This window comes from Stigmatopora argus, chromosome 3 (genome assembly GCF_051989625.1).
Source record: "Stigmatopora argus isolate UIUO_Sarg chromosome 3, RoL_Sarg_1.0, whole genome shotgun sequence".
Taxonomy (NCBI): Eukaryota; Metazoa; Chordata; class Actinopteri; order Syngnathiformes; family Syngnathidae; genus Stigmatopora; species Stigmatopora argus.
In genome coordinates, this window is record NC_135389.1 from 20,052,335 (window position 1) to 20,072,158 (window position 19,824).

The 19,824-nt window shown below is 41.3% G+C and overlaps 3 protein-coding genes across 7 annotated transcripts; 2 read left to right on the forward strand and 1 right to left on the reverse strand.

Annotated features, from left to right (window-relative positions):
* Positions 1 to 20: 20 nt before the first annotated feature.
* Positions 21 to 3,595, reverse strand: rad52 (RAD52 homolog, DNA repair protein). 2 transcript variants are annotated; one of them, XM_077597454.1, is made up of 10 exons: positions 3,076 to 3,583; positions 2,858 to 2,959; positions 2,408 to 2,501; positions 2,241 to 2,308; positions 2,049 to 2,167; positions 1,904 to 1,979; positions 1,302 to 1,498; positions 482 to 645; positions 239 to 409; positions 21 to 170 (listed from the first exon to the last, which is right to left on the reverse strand). In XM_077597454.1, exons 1-10 carry the CDS (start codon positions 3,127 to 3,129, stop codon positions 109 to 111), a joined length of 1,107 nt encoding a protein of 368 aa, XP_077453580.1. In that variant the 5' UTR covers positions 3,130 to 3,583; the 3' UTR covers positions 21 to 108. The 2 variants fall into 2 exon arrangements, with proteins under 2 accessions (XP_077453580.1, XP_077453578.1); XM_077597452.1 differs by having other exon boundaries at positions 1,904 to 2,167; positions 3,076 to 3,595.
* prr5a (proline rich 5a (renal)) lies at positions 3,521 to 15,916 on the forward strand. 2 transcript variants are annotated; one of them, XM_077597451.1, is made up of 13 exons: positions 3,521 to 3,575; positions 4,075 to 4,161; positions 4,514 to 4,899; positions 6,804 to 6,934; positions 8,441 to 8,566; positions 9,138 to 9,218; positions 10,509 to 10,557; positions 11,647 to 11,704; positions 11,812 to 11,903; positions 11,985 to 12,125; positions 12,199 to 12,334; positions 13,357 to 13,626; positions 14,035 to 15,916. In XM_077597451.1, exons 4-13 carry the CDS (start codon positions 6,804 to 6,806, stop codon positions 14,304 to 14,306), a joined length of 1,356 nt encoding a protein of 451 aa, XP_077453577.1. In that variant the 5' UTR covers positions 3,521 to 3,575; positions 4,075 to 4,161; positions 4,514 to 4,899; the 3' UTR covers positions 14,307 to 15,916. The 2 variants fall into 2 exon arrangements, with proteins under 2 accessions (XP_077453577.1, XP_077453576.1); XM_077597450.1 differs by lacking the exon at positions 3,521 to 3,575 and having other exon boundaries at positions 3,852 to 4,161.
* A 130-nt stretch (positions 15,917 to 16,046) lies between these two features.
* LOC144071851 (transmembrane protein 60-like) lies at positions 16,047 to 18,966 on the forward strand. 3 transcript variants are annotated; one of them, XM_077597299.1, is made up of 3 exons: positions 16,047 to 16,187; positions 16,772 to 16,840; positions 18,319 to 18,966. In XM_077597299.1, exon 3 carries the CDS (start codon positions 18,385 to 18,387, stop codon positions 18,802 to 18,804), a length of 420 nt encoding a protein of 139 aa, XP_077453425.1. In that variant the 5' UTR covers positions 16,047 to 16,187; positions 16,772 to 16,840; positions 18,319 to 18,384; the 3' UTR covers positions 18,805 to 18,966. The 3 variants fall into 3 exon arrangements, with proteins under 3 accessions (XP_077453425.1, XP_077453424.1, XP_077453426.1); XM_077597298.1 differs by lacking the exon at positions 16,772 to 16,840; XM_077597300.1 differs by lacking the exon at positions 16,047 to 16,187 and having other exon boundaries at positions 16,829 to 16,976.
* Positions 18,967 to 19,824: the final 858 nt, after the last annotated feature.

Here is a 19,824-nt window from a genome sequence, read left to right on the forward strand (position 1 = left end):
AAAGAGGGAAATGCTAGAAATTGAGAATACGGCAATGCATTTTATTAAGCAGAAATGTGACATTTTTACATCCGATAATACAAAAAAAACAAATAAGGAAGTTCAACATCAGGTGTCCAATCTGCGTTTCTTCATGAATTGACCAGCACGGTATGGACTCGAGCTTTCAACTGAAACAAATCCACAAACTACTATAGTAACTAAATTTGAATTTTAAATAGGTTTAAAAAGTGCGCACCTGTTCTGTCTTGACGCATCCCTGCCGGTCCTCTACCGTGCGACGACTGCGGCGTCTTAACGCGCGTTTGCATCTTGCGATTCTTCGGCGTGCTCGGCCTCAGCGCCCGATTGGGCGTCTCTTGCTCTAGCATTCCGCTCAGGCGCAAATTCCCAAATTCAGGATCATCCGCTAAAAACGGGGTAGATTTTTCTTTTTAAAAAAGGGATTGGGCAGAGAAAAGATGGAGGCTGGATTTGTCACCTTCTTCCATAACGAGCACCTCCTGCTTGACCGATTTGGCCCATTTGGTGTCCTCCTGCTTCAGCTGCTTGGCCTCCATTTCCATGCGGAACTTCTGTTGAAGCTGCTGCTGCCGTAGCTTGCGCTGCTGCTTCGGGTCCGGGAAGGACCCGGACGAAGAATGCCTGAAGGAAGAAGAATTTGGGTATTTTTATCTTCAGATTGACCATATTTGGGAAACCTCGATTAAGGCTGCCCCGATTTATCGTGTGCGGTCGATTGGTCGCCTGTCTTTTGGTCGCCCCGACCGCAACAATGGGCGACCAAAAGACCGGCGACAAAACAAGGTAAAACAACACGGTCTACGCATCAATAAAAGCCAACAATGGCCATGAGCAGTTTCACTGAGCCCACGTGTGAGTGTAGAAGAGTTTTTATGTACATGCGTTGTCCCTTTAAGAAGCCACGTCAGTCAGGGTCTTAACAAGTTCTCCAACAAAAAAACAATAGAAGTCCGGGAAATTTGGAGCTTTTCTTTAGCCTAATAATTACTAGGGCATTAAGTATGACTAAATAGTCATTCGCAGTTTGTATTTAGAGAATTTGAGCAACGATTTAAATGGTTATTATCACTTACCTTCCGGGCGACCAAAAGATCGGCGACCAAAAGACCGGTGACCAATCGACCGTGTACCCGATTTATGGATGCCATTTTTTAACTTTGAAGGTGAACTGGCCAAATCAATGGAAATGGGGTTTTAAAACTACGGCAAAAAATACACTGCACTCTGAAGAAAGGTAACTGATGGGTTTCCAGTATAGTTGGAGGGGGAAGCTTTACCTTGAGGCTTCGCCCTTGTTTTCCACATCTTCAATGGAGGGGGTGCCCGTTTCGGAAAAGCTCTCTCTCGGGGTGACAGCCGTGGGCGGGGCGACGGCGGGCCTGGCCTCTTGGAGCAAGCTTTCGTACCGGGCCTTCTCCACCGCGGGTTCGGTTTCGGAGCGTTTGGTCTGGGCCGGGTCCAAGGCGGGCGTCGGCTGTCCGACACCATAAAAGAAGCCAAAGTTACGTTGAAACCTGGTAGATTTTGCTTGTTGCTAAAGTGAAGAACACAAGCTCATTCCTGCTTGGAAATAATAAATAACAAATGGAGGAGAGGATCAAATAGTCATTTTTTTAATTTTATTTTTTCAATTTTTAATTATTTCAGTTTTTTGTCTCAGTGTTGCATGCGGTTACTGCAAACCTCCAAAATATGGCAGTATAACCTTGCATCTTATGTCGGTACCGAGTGATCGTAGTTCATTTGAACTTTTTTTTCTCTTCTCTTCTATTTTTATTCTCATTAGCACCCATTGACAATGATGGACTGACTACCACTCAAATCAATTGGACGTCTACTCACTTAGCTTGCAAGATCCACATAATGGAACTCCATTTACCTGTTTGGGAATCTTGTTAATAGCCTGTAGGTATGCTTTGTCTAAGATGCAGTTTCCCAATGCGTTCCCGAAGCACCTAAACAAAACCCCCCAAAAATGAAAAGAATAAAAACCACCACAGGAAGCATCTTCAATTTTCCAATACCTGAGTGCTCTCTTCAGTCCATCAGTGACAGCCTCCTTTCTCGCTTTCTCCAAAGACAAAGCTTTGGACTTCAAACCTTCGCTGACCCCGTAACCCACATCCTCGTGGAACGCTCCATCCTGTGGAAATAAATCCATTTCAGCCAGAGCGGAATACTAAAAACCTCCTTTTTCCAGAGCCCAAATGCCTCACCTTTAGCTGCACTCTGACAAAAGCGCTAACGCCAGCATAGAATCTCCCGTTGACCAGGTCCACGAAGTCTAGGAAGACAAACGCGAGGCGGCGTGTGGCTTAAGAGTGGCGACCGGGTTGCCCCGGAAACGGGTTACCCCAGCAACGGACGCCGAGAGGTACAGTACCGACGTTCTGCTGTGAGATGGAGTGAGACCAGCCGTTATAGCCGAACATCTCATTGGCCAGGCTGATGACACGGTGGCCTTCAACGTAGCACACCTGCATTAAGGAAAGAATTTATTGGGTATCTATTATTACCAACGGAGGGCGGAGCTTTGTATTTTTAATCAACCAATCGAAATGTGCCAAGATTTTCAACCCTTGGACTATTTAAAAAAAATACATGACAAAAATGTCATCGGAAATGTAAAATGCATCAACTCCTTATAGTGCACTCGTCTAACACATTGGCTACCATTGACTACACTAGACGTCCAATCCCCTTTGACTGGGAGGCGTGGCAGAACATTCTAGATAGAATGGATTGGACGTCAAGTGCCACCAATGGCACTGAAAAATTAGTAATAATAGTTTTTAACCACCAAAAATAAATAATGTATTTTTTAAAAAGTTGCCTTTTGTCCTCCTCCAGCCATTCTTGTACTAATAAATTCTGGCCCCAGCTTCTGTCGAAGTGCATTGTGGACAGCTTGCTGCTCCTCGGCTGTATAAGCACACTGTGGTAGAAATTAAAAGAAAAATATCATTCAAATGTGATCATTTATTGTATATTGTCCCCATTGTGGACATGCACAGATAAAAATATTCAAAGTTGTTTCGTCAAGTAACATACCTGACCGAAGCGTGAGACAGAAGTCGTTTTAATCTCCTCTGAAAGGCTGGACATTTTGACAATGCTTTTTATTTACAAAATAATAATAATGATAATAATAATAAAGGATAAGCGTAGACGAATGAATTTGGATGGAAAAAAAATTTAAATTCTGGCCTCTTTTTCGATTCTTCGTGGCGTCGAATAGCTCACGGGTTCCTCTGGTGGTCGGAAGGCGAAACGCAAACGCCAATACTAAAACTCAATGGTTTTTTTATTAGCCAAGTCCCCTTGAGAGCCACGAGGGGGAAGCAAAAAGCTAACTATGACCAACGAAGATGTTAAATTGTACCCTCTGACATCGCCACGTGTGAACGAAAGTCATCCAAACCAAAGAAAAGCACTAATATATGTGACTGGAAATACGCTTCCCTTGTATTTTCCAGAAACTTGTCGTATTTGTCATAGTTTAGCCTCACATTTGAGCATCCCGCTGAGATAATCCGGAAGTGAGCCGTATGGTGAGTTCAAATGATCAGAAAACTGAGTGGAAAAAATCTGTCTAATGCAATAAAGGCTCGCTTTTTCAACATACGCCGTGTCGCTACATTCTGGACACGTGTTGTTGTTTGATTTGATTACATGTTATTATTTAATTCCTTGAAAATGTTACCCATATGCTCACTGTCCACATTTACGGGACAATCTCTCCAATTCAGACCGATGTGGTTTATTGGAAGCTCAGTTTAACGCTACACTTCCAGGCCTGTCAAAGTACCCTAAATGCATCTTTCTACAGCCCTCTAATAGTGACTAGTGTATTTACAATTTAATAGAAATTTAGTGAATTTGGTAGCAAATAGGTGTCGTTTTCGCCGATTCTGTGCATCCACGGGTTTCTTATTTGTCACGCGTGTTCTCTTGCAAGAAAGCCAAATACACTGAAAGCGACAGCCCTGCTTTGTTGTTGTTGATCTTTAAAGTGTGTTAATGTGTGCCTCTCTGATCCAATAAATGCAGATTAAATGTCACACGACACGCAAAGCACTGCTGGCTGAGCCCACTGTCACGAATGCGGGGTGCAGTTGATATTCAAAGCCTAAAAGGGTGAGTAAATGTTTTATTTTTTTAAAGAACACATTTTAGGGTTGTTTATAAAACTGTTCTTGAGATACTTGAAGAAAAAAATAATTCATGCATGAAACGAGAAATGAGTACAATATTTATTGCAAATTCTGACGTTTATGGAACAAAACAAGCCGTTTGTAAATATGTGCAATTTTGTGTAAACATTAGGCAAACCATTGACTGCTGCGCAAACAGCTCCGACGCAAAATGGTTGACTTTTGACAACGCCTTTTTCAGTTGACTCTCAGTGCACATCATTTGTCTACCTGTATAAATACGATATCTACGATGGAAACACTCGCTTTGTTTTTGATGTGTTTGTGTCGTTCAGGGACTTCACGGAAATCCCGCTAGCGAGCTCTTCCAACATGACACCTCCTTGCGTAAACAGACACCGCCGCGCGCGTGCGTGCGAGCGACTGTAGCGCCGCCGAATCGCGTGCGTGCATCTGGTCAAAACAAAGCGGGGGCGCGCGCGTGCAAGCGCACGGGAGCGAGCAAAGGCGCATGCTTCATGAATGAGTCCTCCGCGGTCCGCTCTCCAAACGCCGCCACATCCTCCACCGCAGGGGCGCACATCCTCGAAGCCATCGCCCGACCGGGAGCCCCCTCCGACGGATTGGAGCCACCGATGAGCCCGGACGGAGCCGACCTGACATCGGAGCTTTATCCGCGCGTCGTCATCTCGGCTGCAAGCGGACGACAGGACACGGAACGGTAAGCGTGGCAACTTGAGCTTCCACCCTGGTGCTTTTTTTTGTTTTTGTTTTTGTTTTTTGGGGAAAACACCTCCGATCACTCTCGATCGGATCGACGTGGACCGTCGCTGGGCCGTTTTGGTGCGCGAGAATCGGGCTCGGCTGCCGTAGGCCACCCACCGATCCCGCTCGTAAAAAAATGTTACCGTAAAGAGACAAAGAGGAGAAAGGGGAAGGGTTGGGGGGGGGGCTGCCTCAGCTTTCAATTAAGGGATAAAAAATCAAATTAAAATAAAAACATATTTAAAAAATGACGCCTTTTGCTTAGTTGTAAAGGGGCGTTTAAAAAGGCGTTAGTTCTTTTTGTCTAAAAAAAATAAAAAATAAAAAAAACTCACATCCCAGACTGTTGTTCACCCTTTTGATCAGTAGGTAGCGCGTTTCTATGGTGCGACACCCAAATAAAAGGCGTGCCAATGGATTATTTTCTCGATTCGAGTGGCGATACAAGGCTAACTCATTTAATAAAGAGACTATATTGATGAACAAATGTTCATGTTAATGGACATTTATATGTAAATATGTTAGTTTATAAGCTAAAGGTTAATTTCCATCTTTAGTCTCTGTGCAGGTTGAAGATAAATGATGACACGTACACACAAGTAGCACAGTTCTGGCCAGTGTTGTGGTCACCATTTTGATCGTGTTAGACAGGGGTGGCCAACTCCAATTCTTGAGGACTGCTATCCCACATGTGTCAAAGTGGCGACCCGGGGGCCAAATCTGGCCCGCCGCATCATTTTGTGTGGCCCGGGAAAGTAAATCATGAGTGCCGACTTTCTGTTTTAGGATCAAATTCAAATGAAGAGTATAGATGTATATTCAATGTCCTGATTTTCCCCCCTTTTAAATCAATAATTGTAATTTTTTAATCCATTTTTTTCTGTGTTTTTTGTTCAAAAATAATTTTGTCAAATCTATAAATATATTAAAAAAGCTAAAATAAACATTGTTTTAGATCTATAAAAAACTGAATATTCAGGGCTTTTAATCCAGTTCTTTTAATCCATTTATAAAAAAAATCTAAATATTATATCTAAAATGGTCCCAGGTGAAATCAAGTTGACGTTAAAGCGGCCCGCGAACCAACCCGAGTCTGACACCCCTGCGCTATCCGGTCTGTTTTCCATATCTCCCTCCACCAACACACCTGAGTCAAATCATCTGGATGGGTGTCAAGCTTCTGGACAGCTTGCTGATGAGTTGATGATTTGATTCAGTTGTCTTGGTGGAGGGAGATTTGGAAAACAGACCGACCAGATAGCAGCTCCCGAGGACTGGAGTTGGCCACCCCTGATCTAAGAGCCAGGCTTTAAGATGATTGGCTAAGAGAATCAGAGACGGGAGTTTACATATGCTAATTGGTATTGAGTTCCAGGTATGAAGAGAGAAGCTGTTTTGGCTAAATGCACTCTTTCTGAAGGGAACTACACATTCACCTCTAGAGCCAGCAAATCTGTTAACATGGCAAAAATAGTGGTTAAGTGGAAATTTCAATGAAATACAGCAAAGAGAGAAAAATGAGCGCTACATGCTCGTACATGCTTTTAGCCTTGGTTACCGTGGGTGTGTGTGTGTGTGTGTTTGTGTGTGTGGGTGTGTGAAGTAGCAGTGCAAGTTAAGCAAATATTGCAAAACACTTGTGGAAATGTATCAGAGTCATACCTAGCTAGCTCACGGGTGTCAACATGGTACAACATTATACACAATGTTTCATTATTTAGTTTCAACCTATTTCTGCCACACAAAAAAATCTAAATTAAATCATTATTGCCATAGAATAATTGTTGGACATATGTCGATCACTCGCCAATGGCAGGGAATGCTTTCATTTCAATGAAAAAACATGTTTTTCACGTGTAGATGCTGGACGGACTCCGGCGGCGGCACGCCTCGCGTTCTTCGCCGCGGCCCCTGTCCCTCAACTTCAGCACCTTCTCGGCGCCTCCCCCGAGCCCGGATTTGGACGCCGGCAATGAGCATCCAATCAGAAGGTGAGCGTCACTCCTCCCTTGAGATTAACGCGTCCTAATCGGGTAATCTACTTATCTGCGTGCCGTTAAATCTGTCGTCTCTTGTCTCTATCAAATCGAGACCGTCTTCTGAATGATTAGTTAGGCTCTGAAGAGCACTTTTTGGAAATCTCAAGGCACACCATCATCTGAAAATCTTCTAATTGAAAACGATATGGACTATAATAACAATATAAAATTGTTCTCATCAAAGTTTTATCAGCAGGAATCATATAAACCCCAATAACTATTCCAAAGTCTTCCAAAATTTGAATGTTTAATGTCAACAAAAGTTGTTCGGGGTCCCTTCAGTCTACGGTTCACGTAATGTAACGTTTTTAATCTCATTTAATGATTTTTAATCCCAATATTTCTTAAATCTTCTAATATGGCGTGAAAAACAACGTTGTTCAAATAAAACAAAATGTAGGGAAAACATTTTTTCACCATTGTCATATTTTCAGGGTGAATTTTATATTATTAGAAACCAATAACAACATTACCCCCGATTATAATAATAATAATAAAAAAATAAAATAGAGAAAATGTAGAAAAAAATAATTGTCACAATTGTCATATTTTCAGGTTGAATTTTATATTATTAGAAACCAATAACAACATTACCCCGATTATAATAATAATTATAATAATAATAGCAATAATAACAACAATAATAATAACAATAATAATAGCAATAATAATAACAATAATAATAACAATACTACTAATAATAAAAATAAAAATAAAATAAATAAAATGTAGAAAAAAATAATTGTCACAATTGTCATATTTTCAGGGTGAATTTTATATGATTAGAAACCAATAACAACATTACCCCCGATTATAATAATAATAATACAATAAAATAAAGAAAATGTAGGAAAAAAATAATTGTCACAATTGTCATATTTTCAGGATGAATATTATATTAATAGAAACCAATAACAACATTACCCCTGATTATAATAATAATAATAATAATAATAATAATAATAATAAAATAAAGAAAATGTAGGAAAAAAATAATTGTCACAATTGTCATATTTTCAGGGTGAATATTATATTAATAGAAACCAATAACAACATTACCCCTAATTATAATAATAACAGAATGCAAAATACAAGCTAACCTAAGATATCAACAATTATTTCTAAAACTTGCCTTATTTTGTGTGTACAATGCTAACATTTAATGAAATTAGAAATGGATTTATTCCCCAAAATGCCTTCTTTTTTTTTGACTGCCCTGTACTGTAACCCGCGCATTTCCCACGCGCTCACCGAGCCGTACAGTGACAAACACTTGGCTGCCGCTCACCCCGCATTTTCCTGGCATCTGCGTGTTGCATAAATATTTGTTGGCATCAATGGCGCTATTGTTTTGGGGATCCCATCGCTGCCCGTCTTCTCTCTTCGGGACGGCGTCCGTCCTTCTCTCCGTTTTTCACCCCATGTTTTGCTAAACGGCGTTTTTATGACCCCCATAAGGACGCTGCACCGCCTCAAGCTGATGAGCTCGCCCAGCCTTAGCGAGCTAGCTAAGAGCGACAAGGGTTCACCGGAGGACAGAGGCGAGAAGCAAAAGAGGGCGGGGGCTAACGCCACCTGGAACAGGTACGTCTTTTTACGGTTTTCGCAACCCCGTTTGTTACAATTTCAACACCGCCGAAATTCCCAAGCGGTTTGAATAGAACAAAGATCAGAGTCTTTCCCAGCTGTTAGCCAATTGGACCGGACGTACTGTCGGAAATTACTACGGTCGTTCAATTTGTGTTCCCCAGTGGATGTTGATTTAAGAGTTATTTTTAGCTTAGCCAGTTGACTGTTAGCCCAAGTGACCGAGTATGTGTTGTGGTAGTTAGTAAAAGAGGGAAGTTGATTTTGAAAGCACCCATTGGCTGCAATAGATCTTCCATTTCAACTGAGAGCGATTGTTAAGCTACGGAAAAAAAATTGAATTTGAAAAGTTTTGGTAATTATAATGTAACTTTTTTGTTCAAGACATGTCCTATATTAATGTATTACAAATATTTAAAGGGCAACTACAAAAAAGAATCCTTGACTAAGAAGTGAAATTGCTATATTAATCCAAACAGACATTTTTCACTGAAATTAGGCACGCTCAAGACTGGTCGGGTGGCGAAATACGTTTTTTGTTTGAAATGTAATTTGTTTGTGCTTGCAGCATCCACAACGCAGTCATCTCAGTCTTCCAAAAGAAAGGTTTGGCTGACAATGAACTTTACGCCCTCAATGAAGGCGTCCGGTAGGTTGTTTCCTACTTTTAATTCCTTCACCTGACAAGTCCGCTAACGCTATATCAACAGTGTATTTTTTGGTCCTAACCTATGTAAGACACATTTGAAATACAATTGCTTCATTGCGAGAGCTAACATAACTCAACTCCAACTTTAGCTTAATGTCTGCTAGCTTAGCGATAACACAAGGGAAACACTACTGCTAGCCCAACAAAACTAGCATAGCTGTTTCACCAATTATAAACCTTTTAATAGAATTTATGTCAACACAAGAGGTAGGACAAAACCACTCTACAACTAATTCTTTCTATTTCCATTCACCACAATGGAAAACCTTAGCTTAACATCCGCTAGCTTGGAGCTAACACATAATGGGAACACTACTGCTAGCCCAACAATGCTAGCATAGCTGTTTCACCCATCATAAACCTTTTAATAGAATTTATGTCAACACAAGAGGTTAGACAAAACAACTCTAAAACTAATTTATTCTATTTCCATTCACCACAATGGAAAACCTTAGCTTAACGTCCGCTAGCCTGGAGCTAACACATAATGGGAACACTACTGCTAGCCCAACAATGCTAGCATAGCTGTTTCACCCATCATAAACCTTTTAATAGAATTTATGTGAACACAAGAGGTAGAACAAAACAAGTCTAAAACAAAATCATTTTATTTCCATCCACCACAATGGAAAACCTTAGCTTAACGTCTGCTAGCTTGGAGCTAACACATAATGGGAACACTACTGCTAACCCAACAAAACTAGCGAAGCTGTTCCAGCAATTATAAACCTTTTAATAGCATTTATGTGAAAACAAGAGGTAGGACAAAACAACTATAAAACTAATTCATTCTATTTCCATTCACCACAATGGAAATCCTTCGCTTAACGTACGCTAGCTTGGTGCTAACACATCACATAAACACTACTGCTAGCCCAACAAAACTAGCATAGCTGTTGCACCCATTATAAACCTTTTAATAGAATTTATGTGAAGAGGTAGCACAAAACAACCCCAAAACAGAATAATTCTATTTCTGTTGACGACAATGGAAAAAAATTCCAAAATGTGCTGACGGCGCGTTGCTAGCGACGCCAATTCATAGGCCGCCTGGACCCAGCAGATATGTGATTATCTCAAGCCGTCTGGCGCGCGTACGCCATCATTACGGAAAGTTAGTTTAGTAAACAAGGGCAGTTCCACACAGGAACAAAAAAAAGATAAAGCAGACACACAATATCCTGTTTTGTAACAGAAATGTCAACATGACTTGATGTTTTCCACCACCAGGCACCTGCTGAAAACTGAGCTGGGTTCTTTCTTCACGGAATACCTTCAGGTAATTCTAGAAGCACATATCACATGTTTAGAATTGTTTCCCGGGCCTCAAAAGAAATACCCAGTGATTTTCAGAATCCAGACCAATTCAACCAAACCACATCATTTCATTATATTTCACGGAATACCCTTCGTTCACCGCTAACAAATTTCGTGGAATGCCATTGACTGGCTAACAAAAATTAGCATCGCGACAAGATAGTTTGACCAAAAAATTCAACCCAAACACATCATTTCATTTATTGAAATTCCATTCGTTTGACGTTAACAAATCTTATCAAATTGATTGAGCAACAAAACAAATGAGTTAGCATTAGCAAACATTTTATATTCACTCAAATGTTCAAACACATCAACACTGAGTTGAATTTAGGGAAACTTTATATACCGTGACTGGCTAACAAGAATTAGCATTGCTAAATAACGCTTTGATATCATTGAATTCGTTCACTGCTAACAAATCTCGTGGAACACCATTGACTAACAAAAATTAGCATCAGGACAAGATAGTTTGACCAAAAAATTCAACCCAAACATCTCATTTATTAACAAAACAAATGCGTTAGCATTAGCAAACATTTTATACTCAAACAGTCAAATGTTCAAACACATCAACACTGAGTTGAATTTAGGGAAACTTTATATACCGTGAAACGCCGTAGACTAGCTAACAAGAATTAGCATTGCTATATAACGCTTTGATATCATTGAATTCGTTCAGTGCTAACAAATCTCGTGGAACACCATGGACTTGCTAACAAAAATTAGCATCATGACAAGATAGTTTGACCAAAAAAATTCAACCCAAACACATCATTTCATTTATTAACAAAACAAATGCGTTAGCATTAGCAGGTAGTCAAACATTTTATATTAAAACGCTCAAATGTTCAAACATCTTTTCATTTATTAACAAAACAAATGCGTTAGCATTAGCATTAGCAAACATTTTATACTCAAACGCTCAAATTTTCAAACCCATCAAAACTGAGTTGAATTTAGGGAAACTTTCTATACCGTGAAACCCCGTAGACTAGCTAACAAGAATTAGCATTGCTATATAACGCTTTAATATCTTTGAATGTTCCAGAATCAATTGCTGACCAAGGGCATGATCATCCTGAGGGACAAAATACGCTTCTACGAAGGTACCTTTCGTACTCGGTTGGCTACCAATGACATTGACAGACGTCCAATCCCTTCAACGTCAAAACGGATTGGACATTTACGGCGCTGAAACGATGCCACCTCGCAGGTCAGAAATTACTGGACTCTCTCGCGGAGACGTGGGACTTCTTCTTCTGCGATGTGCTCTCCATGCTACAGGCCATTTTCCATCCGGTCCAGGTTAGCCGTCCTCTACACCAGGTCCTCGGTCCTCGGTCCTTCCATCCACGTTAGTATGTATTCATTTTTGTTTGGCTCTAGGGTAAGGAACCCTCCGTCCGCCAGCTGGCTCTGCTCCATTTCCGGAGCACCATCGTCCTGAGCGTCAAGCTGGAGGACGCACTGTCCCGGCCCCGGGCGCGAGTGCCGCCCTCCGTCACGCAGATGCTGCTGGTGCTGCAGGTAGTCAGTCGTCTCCAATTCCACGCCGTCCTCCAGTACGCGAGGACCTTCCATAGCGTCCGTGTCGCCTCAGGGCGTCCGCGAGTCGCGCGGCGTGAATGAGGACTACCTGAGGTTGGAGTCTTTGGTCCAGAAGGTGGTGTCGCCCTACTTGGGAACTCACGGGCTTTACTCGGGAGACGATATGGAGGACCACTGTTGTGTTTTAGGTGAGTGCTAAATGCTAAAAAAGCATGCTAAAGGCACACACATGCATTTTTGTGTAGTATACATGTATGTATAGAGTCGTACCTCTACTTACGAAATTAATTGGTTCCAATGCTTTTTTCGTAACTTGGAAATTTCGTAAGTAGAGGTGTACTTTATATTTAAATTATCTAATTCGTTCCACGGTCCTCACACAACTACCAACTAAACCCTTTAAAATTGATCAAAGTGTCCCAATTTTGTATGAAAGAAGGAAACACACAAATGAGAGAAAATTATGAGGAATTTAATTATTAATGTCATAAAATAAATAAAGCGTATGAAAATGTGCCCTTCACTGTTGAAATACCTCAGTGGCCGTTATAGATGTAATAATACCCATGTTTGTCCGCCAGATGGTGGCAAGAGCCAGTTCTACCAGGGCCGAAAGCCGTGCACTTTGTAGTACATTTTAGACTTTTACGTGTGCCCTATGTGTGGGTGTGTGAGAAAATATGTGCCATTTGTAGTTTTTAATCGCTTAATAAGGGGAATTCAAAATAAAATAATAATAATAATAATAATAATCGGACATAGGCCATGTCGTCATTACCACAACACAAAAAAGCCTACTTGTCATCACACGCAGAAACTGCGTGTGACGAAATTGATGGTGCTTCTCCATAAGCTACGTTTAATCGGCAAAAGACCTAAATAAGTGTAAGTTACGGACTTGTAATTTGTCATTCCGCTGTTGTGAATACAGGTCGCTTACCTCTCGATTACATACAGGTCGCTTACCTCTCGATTACCGCACACTGTCTGCCACTTACCTTCCTTCAAGTCAGCTAATAACGGATAAGGAAATGCATTTACTTTATGGGGGATTTCGGAACTTGGATCTTTTTCGTATCTCGTCACTCATTTGCATATAAAAAAAATCGTAACCTGAAACGTTCGTACCTTGAGGCATTCGTAAGTAGAGGTATGACTTTTTTTTGTTTGTTTGTTTGTTTAATGATGACGTGTATTTTGTTCCTTTTAGAGAAGCGTTTCCAGTGGGGCTGGTCCAAGTCGGCCGAGCACCTGTCCAAGAACCCGGTGGTCCGCTCCAAAAGCTACAACATCCCGCTGCTCCTGACGCCGGTGGCGGAGTTAGATGCCGACTGCGGCTCGGCAGGTGGCGGCGCCGGCGGGGGCGGGATCCGCCGCCACTCGGCCTGCGAGATCTCCTCCTGCCTGGAGGAGCAAAAGCTCAACTACGCCGAGCAACTGCGCCCCTCCGACAGGCTTTGCGTGGGATCGCACTACAAAGGTAGGAAACAATATGCACTTGACTCGCTTACATTTGATTTGGTGCTAACTGTCTGACACTATTCTCAACCAATCAGCCGTCGGGATGCAGGGAAATTTTTTATTGGGTGCTTAACTGTTCAATTTTAACACAATATTTTCAAGTACACTGCTTTTAGATACAACATTTCCAGTTTACGGAAATGTAAATAAACTGTTCCAATATACGAAAACAAAATCCAAGTTACGAAATCCCCCCCAAAACGTCAATACATTTCCTGCTAACGCTATTTTATTTTGAAATTGTCGCGGTAGCGTCTCCTCCTGCTTGACAACCTCCCTACACTCCGCCGGCCTCCCATTGGCTGTTTACGCGAGTGCGTTTGTGTATAACGTCCACGTGAAAACGGCGTCCGACCTTGTTTTGCAGGCGCGGCGGCGGGCGGCGCCTCGGCGGACCTCCCTCCGTCGCCCCCGTCCGTCCCGCGCTCCTCGGGGGCCCTCCACGGCACGGAGGCCACCACCGCCGTCACCGACATGAGCCGGGCAGCGTCCCGCTCGCCGCCCAGCGAGTCGTCCAGCCCCGAAACCGTGGTCGGGCAAGCGCCGCGGTCCGCCGACTCCGACTCGGACGGGATTTTCATCGACTTCCCGCCTCGCTCGTCCGAGCGCGCTCGCGAGAGCAGGCAGAGCACGGTGTAAGCGTCCATTCATTGCTAACAGTACATTTGGCACATTTCAGCGCGTGGTTTTGCTCTTCATTTGGCCTTTTTCCACTCGTCTCTGTCGCAAAAAAGAAGGAAATTGAATAGAAAAAATCAGGCGTGAAGAAGCAGCACTTATGATAACGCGCAATGTGGTTTGTTGTTGTTTTAGCCACTAAAACACAGCCTAGGTTCAATTTTCCTTTGACGATATTCGCCACAGAATGCTATTGCTATTTATTTGTATTTGTATGAATATTTTTGTTCTCATTTTCCACTCAATTTTCCAGAAAGAAACTTTTTGGTGGAACGTTTGCCAATGAAAAGCATCGATTGCCTTTTTACGTGGGGGGAAAAATTGATGAAAAATATAGATATAATTATAAGCATTAATATTATTATTATTATTATTTTAAATACATAAAGACTTCCAAGGTTGAATATGCTGGGAAAACTTAAAACTCAAAAAAAAAAACTAAATTTTGGTGAGAAAATGAAAATACTAAAGCTTTTATAATTTTTTTTTTTTAAAGGAATTTTTTGGGGCAAATTATTTTATTATAACATGAAAATAGCGGCAAAAAAATCAGATAAACTGCAACAACCCAACGCAGTACTTCCTTTTTTTAAAAATAACTGGCATAACTTAAAAATAAGTCCATAATTAATGAGACCTGGAAAAAAAGAATTAATTTAATGAATTATAATAATTGTCACCCTCCAAGTCAAAATGGATTGGTCGTCCAGCAAGGCAATTAGCACTTCAATAAAAGCCCTCTCAACCACTCCTCCCATTTTTAGTGAATTTGACATCTATGGTTGTCAATGGCAGGCAACAAGGATTTAGTAGATTTTTTTTGTTTTTGTTTTTTTTAACTTTGATTGTTTTAACGGGCATTGATTGTTTTTCTATCCAGGTACGAGAGGTGTACTTCCGTTATTTATTGACTGAAATAATAAGACGGTAATCCCCTCCCACTTCCTGTTTTCACTCTTCCTCTTTTGTCAAATTCCAAGCGCGTGATGTCATCAAATGGAAACCAACCAAAATCCCCAAATGGGATTAATTAATGTATTAAGCAGCTTCATTCCAATGATATTTTTTTGATTGATTTATGAATGTAAAAAAAAACGTCATTCCATTTTTTGAATAATGACAAGTTTTCCACTTAGTAGCACGTTCTTCTTTTTTACGACTTATTTTTTTAACGTGTCGTATCGCTCTTTTCGCATTTGGCTAACGGGCTGTTTTCATGTTTCTGCTTGTTGACGTTTAAAAAAAAAGTTGCTTTTTAGATGCTGCCCTTGTTTTGGTTTAGGAATTGTTTACATTTCAAGACAATTACCGAATGTCGTCACACACTGTAATTTGCACCTCGTTATGACAAGCGCGTCGGTTGGTTGTTTTTCTGGTCTCGGCAGATGGAAATTTTTAATAATAAGGGCTTTAAAAAGAAACTCTTTTACAACAGGAACAAAAAAAACAAAGGTTTTACCTCAAGTTTTTTCTACTTTACTTTTTTGGGACAATCGATGGAGTTGTAATTTGTAATCATTTGTTATACTTGCCTGGTATAAAAAATGATTTGAATAAAATGTTCAAATGTCGGTCGTCATATGTTGTTTTTGTGGAATTATAAGACAAGCTATTTTTCGTTAGAAAATAATATAAATGAAAAAAAAATGGAATTTTATTATTTTTAAACCGTGACAACGTCATTTCCTGTCTAGTTGGCGGAAGTCGGTCTTTTCCGGAAGGATCTCGAAGCTACAAACAAAGTCTCTTAATAATTTCACAAGTTTTTCCCAACAAACGAACGACAGAGTCTCATTTTGGCCAAACATTGGCTCGGGGGTGCTGGAGCTCCTCCTGTTCTAGGTAAGACGTTTTCACCAATGTTTTTGTCTTCGTGCTAAACTTCTGCTACAAGTTACAGTAAAACCGGGTTAACAAATGGCGAGTTTTTACCAAGAATCCTATTTAAAGCGACTTTTTTGTTCGGTAAAAGAAACCGGAAGCTAAAAGTAGAATTATTCAACTCGGATTATGAAATACATATGCATGAAGTACGATGTTGTTATAGGGAAGAACGTGGTTGTTGTCTCGTGGGTTAGTTGAAACGCTTGTCATAAGATGACCACTAGGGGCGGTGTTTAACCACAACCGTGCTGAAATAATCAAAATTGTGCGCAGAAAAAAAAGTTTTCACTTTTTAGGTGCAATTTAAAAATATCTTCTATAGAACGTTTTTCTCGTCAAAATAAGTGTGATTTTGTTTCTTTTGAACTTAAGCTGTGAAAGCAAAAAAAATGAAAAAATACAATTTCAAGCTATATCTGAGGAAAAACTGAAATGATGTATTGTATAGTAAGGCTTTTTCTTTAAAAAAATGACCGTGTATAGTAAAGCTTGCTTTCAAAATACCTACGGATACTATTGCTATTTTTTTTCTTCAAGCTGAGCCTTGTTTGATCTGAAAAATGAGAACTTGCAGGATGCGGGCATCGATTCAATGACCTCTCAGGCTCTAGGTGAGTGCTCTCACTCGTGAGCTAAGAACCCAACCCACCTCTCTGCAATGCCATGGACCACCTGTCTATGTTTCTGTTTGAGCTGAAAAGTGAGAAGTTGGAAAACATTGGAAGCGATCCCACTACCTCTCGCATGGTAAACTGATGCTCTAGGTTGTGAGCTAGGAACCCAACTCACCACCCTACAATCGCATGGACCAGCTATCTATCTTTCTCTTTGAGCTAAAAAGTGAGAAGTTGGAAGACACAGGAATTGATCCAATGGCCTTTCGCATTCTAAACGGATGCCCTAGCTTGTGAGCTAAGCAAACACCCCACCACCCTACAACAGCATGGACTGGCTATCTATGATTCTATTTGAACTGAAAAGTGAGAAGTTGGAAGACGTGGGAATCGATCCAACCACCTCTCGCATTGCAAGCGGACGCTCTAGCTTGTGAGCTAAGAACCCTAGCCACCACCCTACACTGCCATGGACCGGCTACCTATGTTTTTGTTTGAGCTGGACTGGCTCACTATGTTTCTGTGAGAACCTTTCACATTCTTAGCGAGCATGCTACCATATGGCTGCTGATTTAAGACAGACTGGTAGATTAACCATTTTGCCATTAAAAAAGACTTAAAGGCATCCTATGACCATGTATAGGCGGGCCGCCTCGTGGTGTAGTGGGTAAGTCACCTGCCTGCGACGTGGGTGTCGAGGGTTCGCGTCCCGGTGTCGCCAGTCAACGACTGTATGGTGTCGGCAGTCGGCCGAAGGCCGACTGTCGAACACCACCAGGAACCCCCCCCCTCCCAACTGTCTTCCGGTCAGCCGAAGGCTGACCGGAAATATTGTTTTGCTGAAAAAAATGACTAAGTCTTTATTTGAATGAAAAAAGGATTACCCATTTACTGAACTACATAGTGTAGTGATCAGTCAAACGACAGCGGGATTCGAACCCCACCTGCCTAGACGGCAGTCAGGTGAACAAACCTCTACGCCATGAAGTGGCCACACCTTACCTTGTCGTTTTTGGAAACCCTTGAGTACACACGGTTGCTTCTATTTAAGGGTAAATGACACCACGCCAGGAGTTGAACCGCACTTGCCCGCATGGCAGTCAGGCAAATGAACCTCTGCACCACAAAGCGCACCCACTTTCCCAGTAAGCAAGGATGCGCAATATAGAAAATGAATGAACAATTTTCTATTTACAAAATAAAAAGACCAAGTCTTTTCCTTAAATAAAAACAACCATTTATGTATGCAGTAAGGAGCCCGTGAGCCAATATGATTTTCAATATGAAAACACACATCTGGAAGCAGTGCAACCAGGGGAAAAAAAGCAATTAAAGGAAGCTAGCAGACCATTTGGAATTATTTAATAAGTATTGATGGACAAAATATAATATATGTGATTCAGAAAAAAATCATAAATATCCTGTTAGCAGTTTCCGAGTTGTCTTGACCATATTTCTACTCCCCTCATCCGTAGTTTCCGTGGAGGTCCACCAGAGCCCGCCGATGAGCTGGCGTTGACCTTCAGGCACTCCCGCCGTCCATGAAGATGTCCCTGGTGCAGCGGGTCTTCCTCTCGTGGATCTTCAGCCTGATCTTCCTCATCATGCTGGTCCTCAAGCTGGAGGCCATGGTGCACTGGAACTGGTTCGTCATCTTCCTCCCCGTCTGGACGCTGGACGCCGCGCTGGTCCTGCTGCTGCTGGTCAAGCTGGCCGCCCGCTGCCGGGCCGAGGCCGAGGCGGGGGGCCGGCGGGGCCCCGCCGCCGCAGCCGCCGTGGCCCGACGCCTGTCCTGCCTGGCGGCCGTGGCGCTGAAGGCCGCCTTCTGCCTCTGCCTGTGTTCCCGACTGGAGGAGCTGACGGACGCCTGGCTCAGCGTGGTCTGCGTGCCCCTCTGGGTCCTCCTGGGGGGCTCCCTGCTGGAGCTGGGACGTAGAGTCTTCCGCTCGGACAGGGATTGAACGCCGGAGATGAGCCAATGCCAGGTGGGGGGGGGGGGGGGGGCAAATTTCAAACATTTTGAACAGAACAGGTCCTCAAAAAGTGGAAAAACGAGATATTTACAGTTTGTTTGTTTGTACAATTATGTTGGAAAAAATGGATTTTTACCATTTTTAAGTCAATTGAGTCCAGCTCATGTATTTTTATTTATTTAAAAAAAAGTGCAATTTATTTAGTTTAATTAAAATTTGACGGGAAAATATTTGGTAAAATGTCAAATCAAACTATAAAACAAGGAAGCAACTTACTACAAAGATTGATTTTTACCTTCATTTTCCGTCTCAATGACTAAAAAATTCAAATATGGACAATTTATAGGTCAACAATATTTTGCAATATGAATTCGAAAAGTGACCCAAAAATATGAAGAGCAAAATCCCTATTTTTGAACCATTTATTGAGGTTCCAAATCAGAGTATAAATCACACTACCAATTCTTTTCTTAGCAAATAAAATGTATTTACACTTTTTAAAAAATTCAACCAACCAAAAAAGAAAAATCGGGACCCAAAAAAAAACCATCATCCACGTATGTTGTCTTCAAATAAAAACAAGACAGTTAAATGATATAAATAAGTTCTATGGAAAATAAAACTCGTCTTAGAAAAAAATATATGCCATTTCTGTATACATTTCCTCACGTGGGTGCTAATAACATCTATTTATGCTGTACAGTTTTTGGTACATACAGTATCATTTACATATCACAGAATATTTGGGCTGACCAAAGAAAAGAGGGAGAAAAAAATAGGACGACGACAACTAGAAGTCATAAAATAACCAGAATGAAGACAAGAGTAGAAGTCGGGGAAAAAAGTAAGATTGTGAGAATAAAGTTGGAAATGAAGGGGGAAAAAATCCTATTATTATGAAGAAAAAAATCACAATATTAGGAGAAGAAAATAGAAATATTACGAGATTTAAGTGTAATACTACGTGAAAAAATCGTAACATTACGAGATTGAGAAATACAAAAAAAA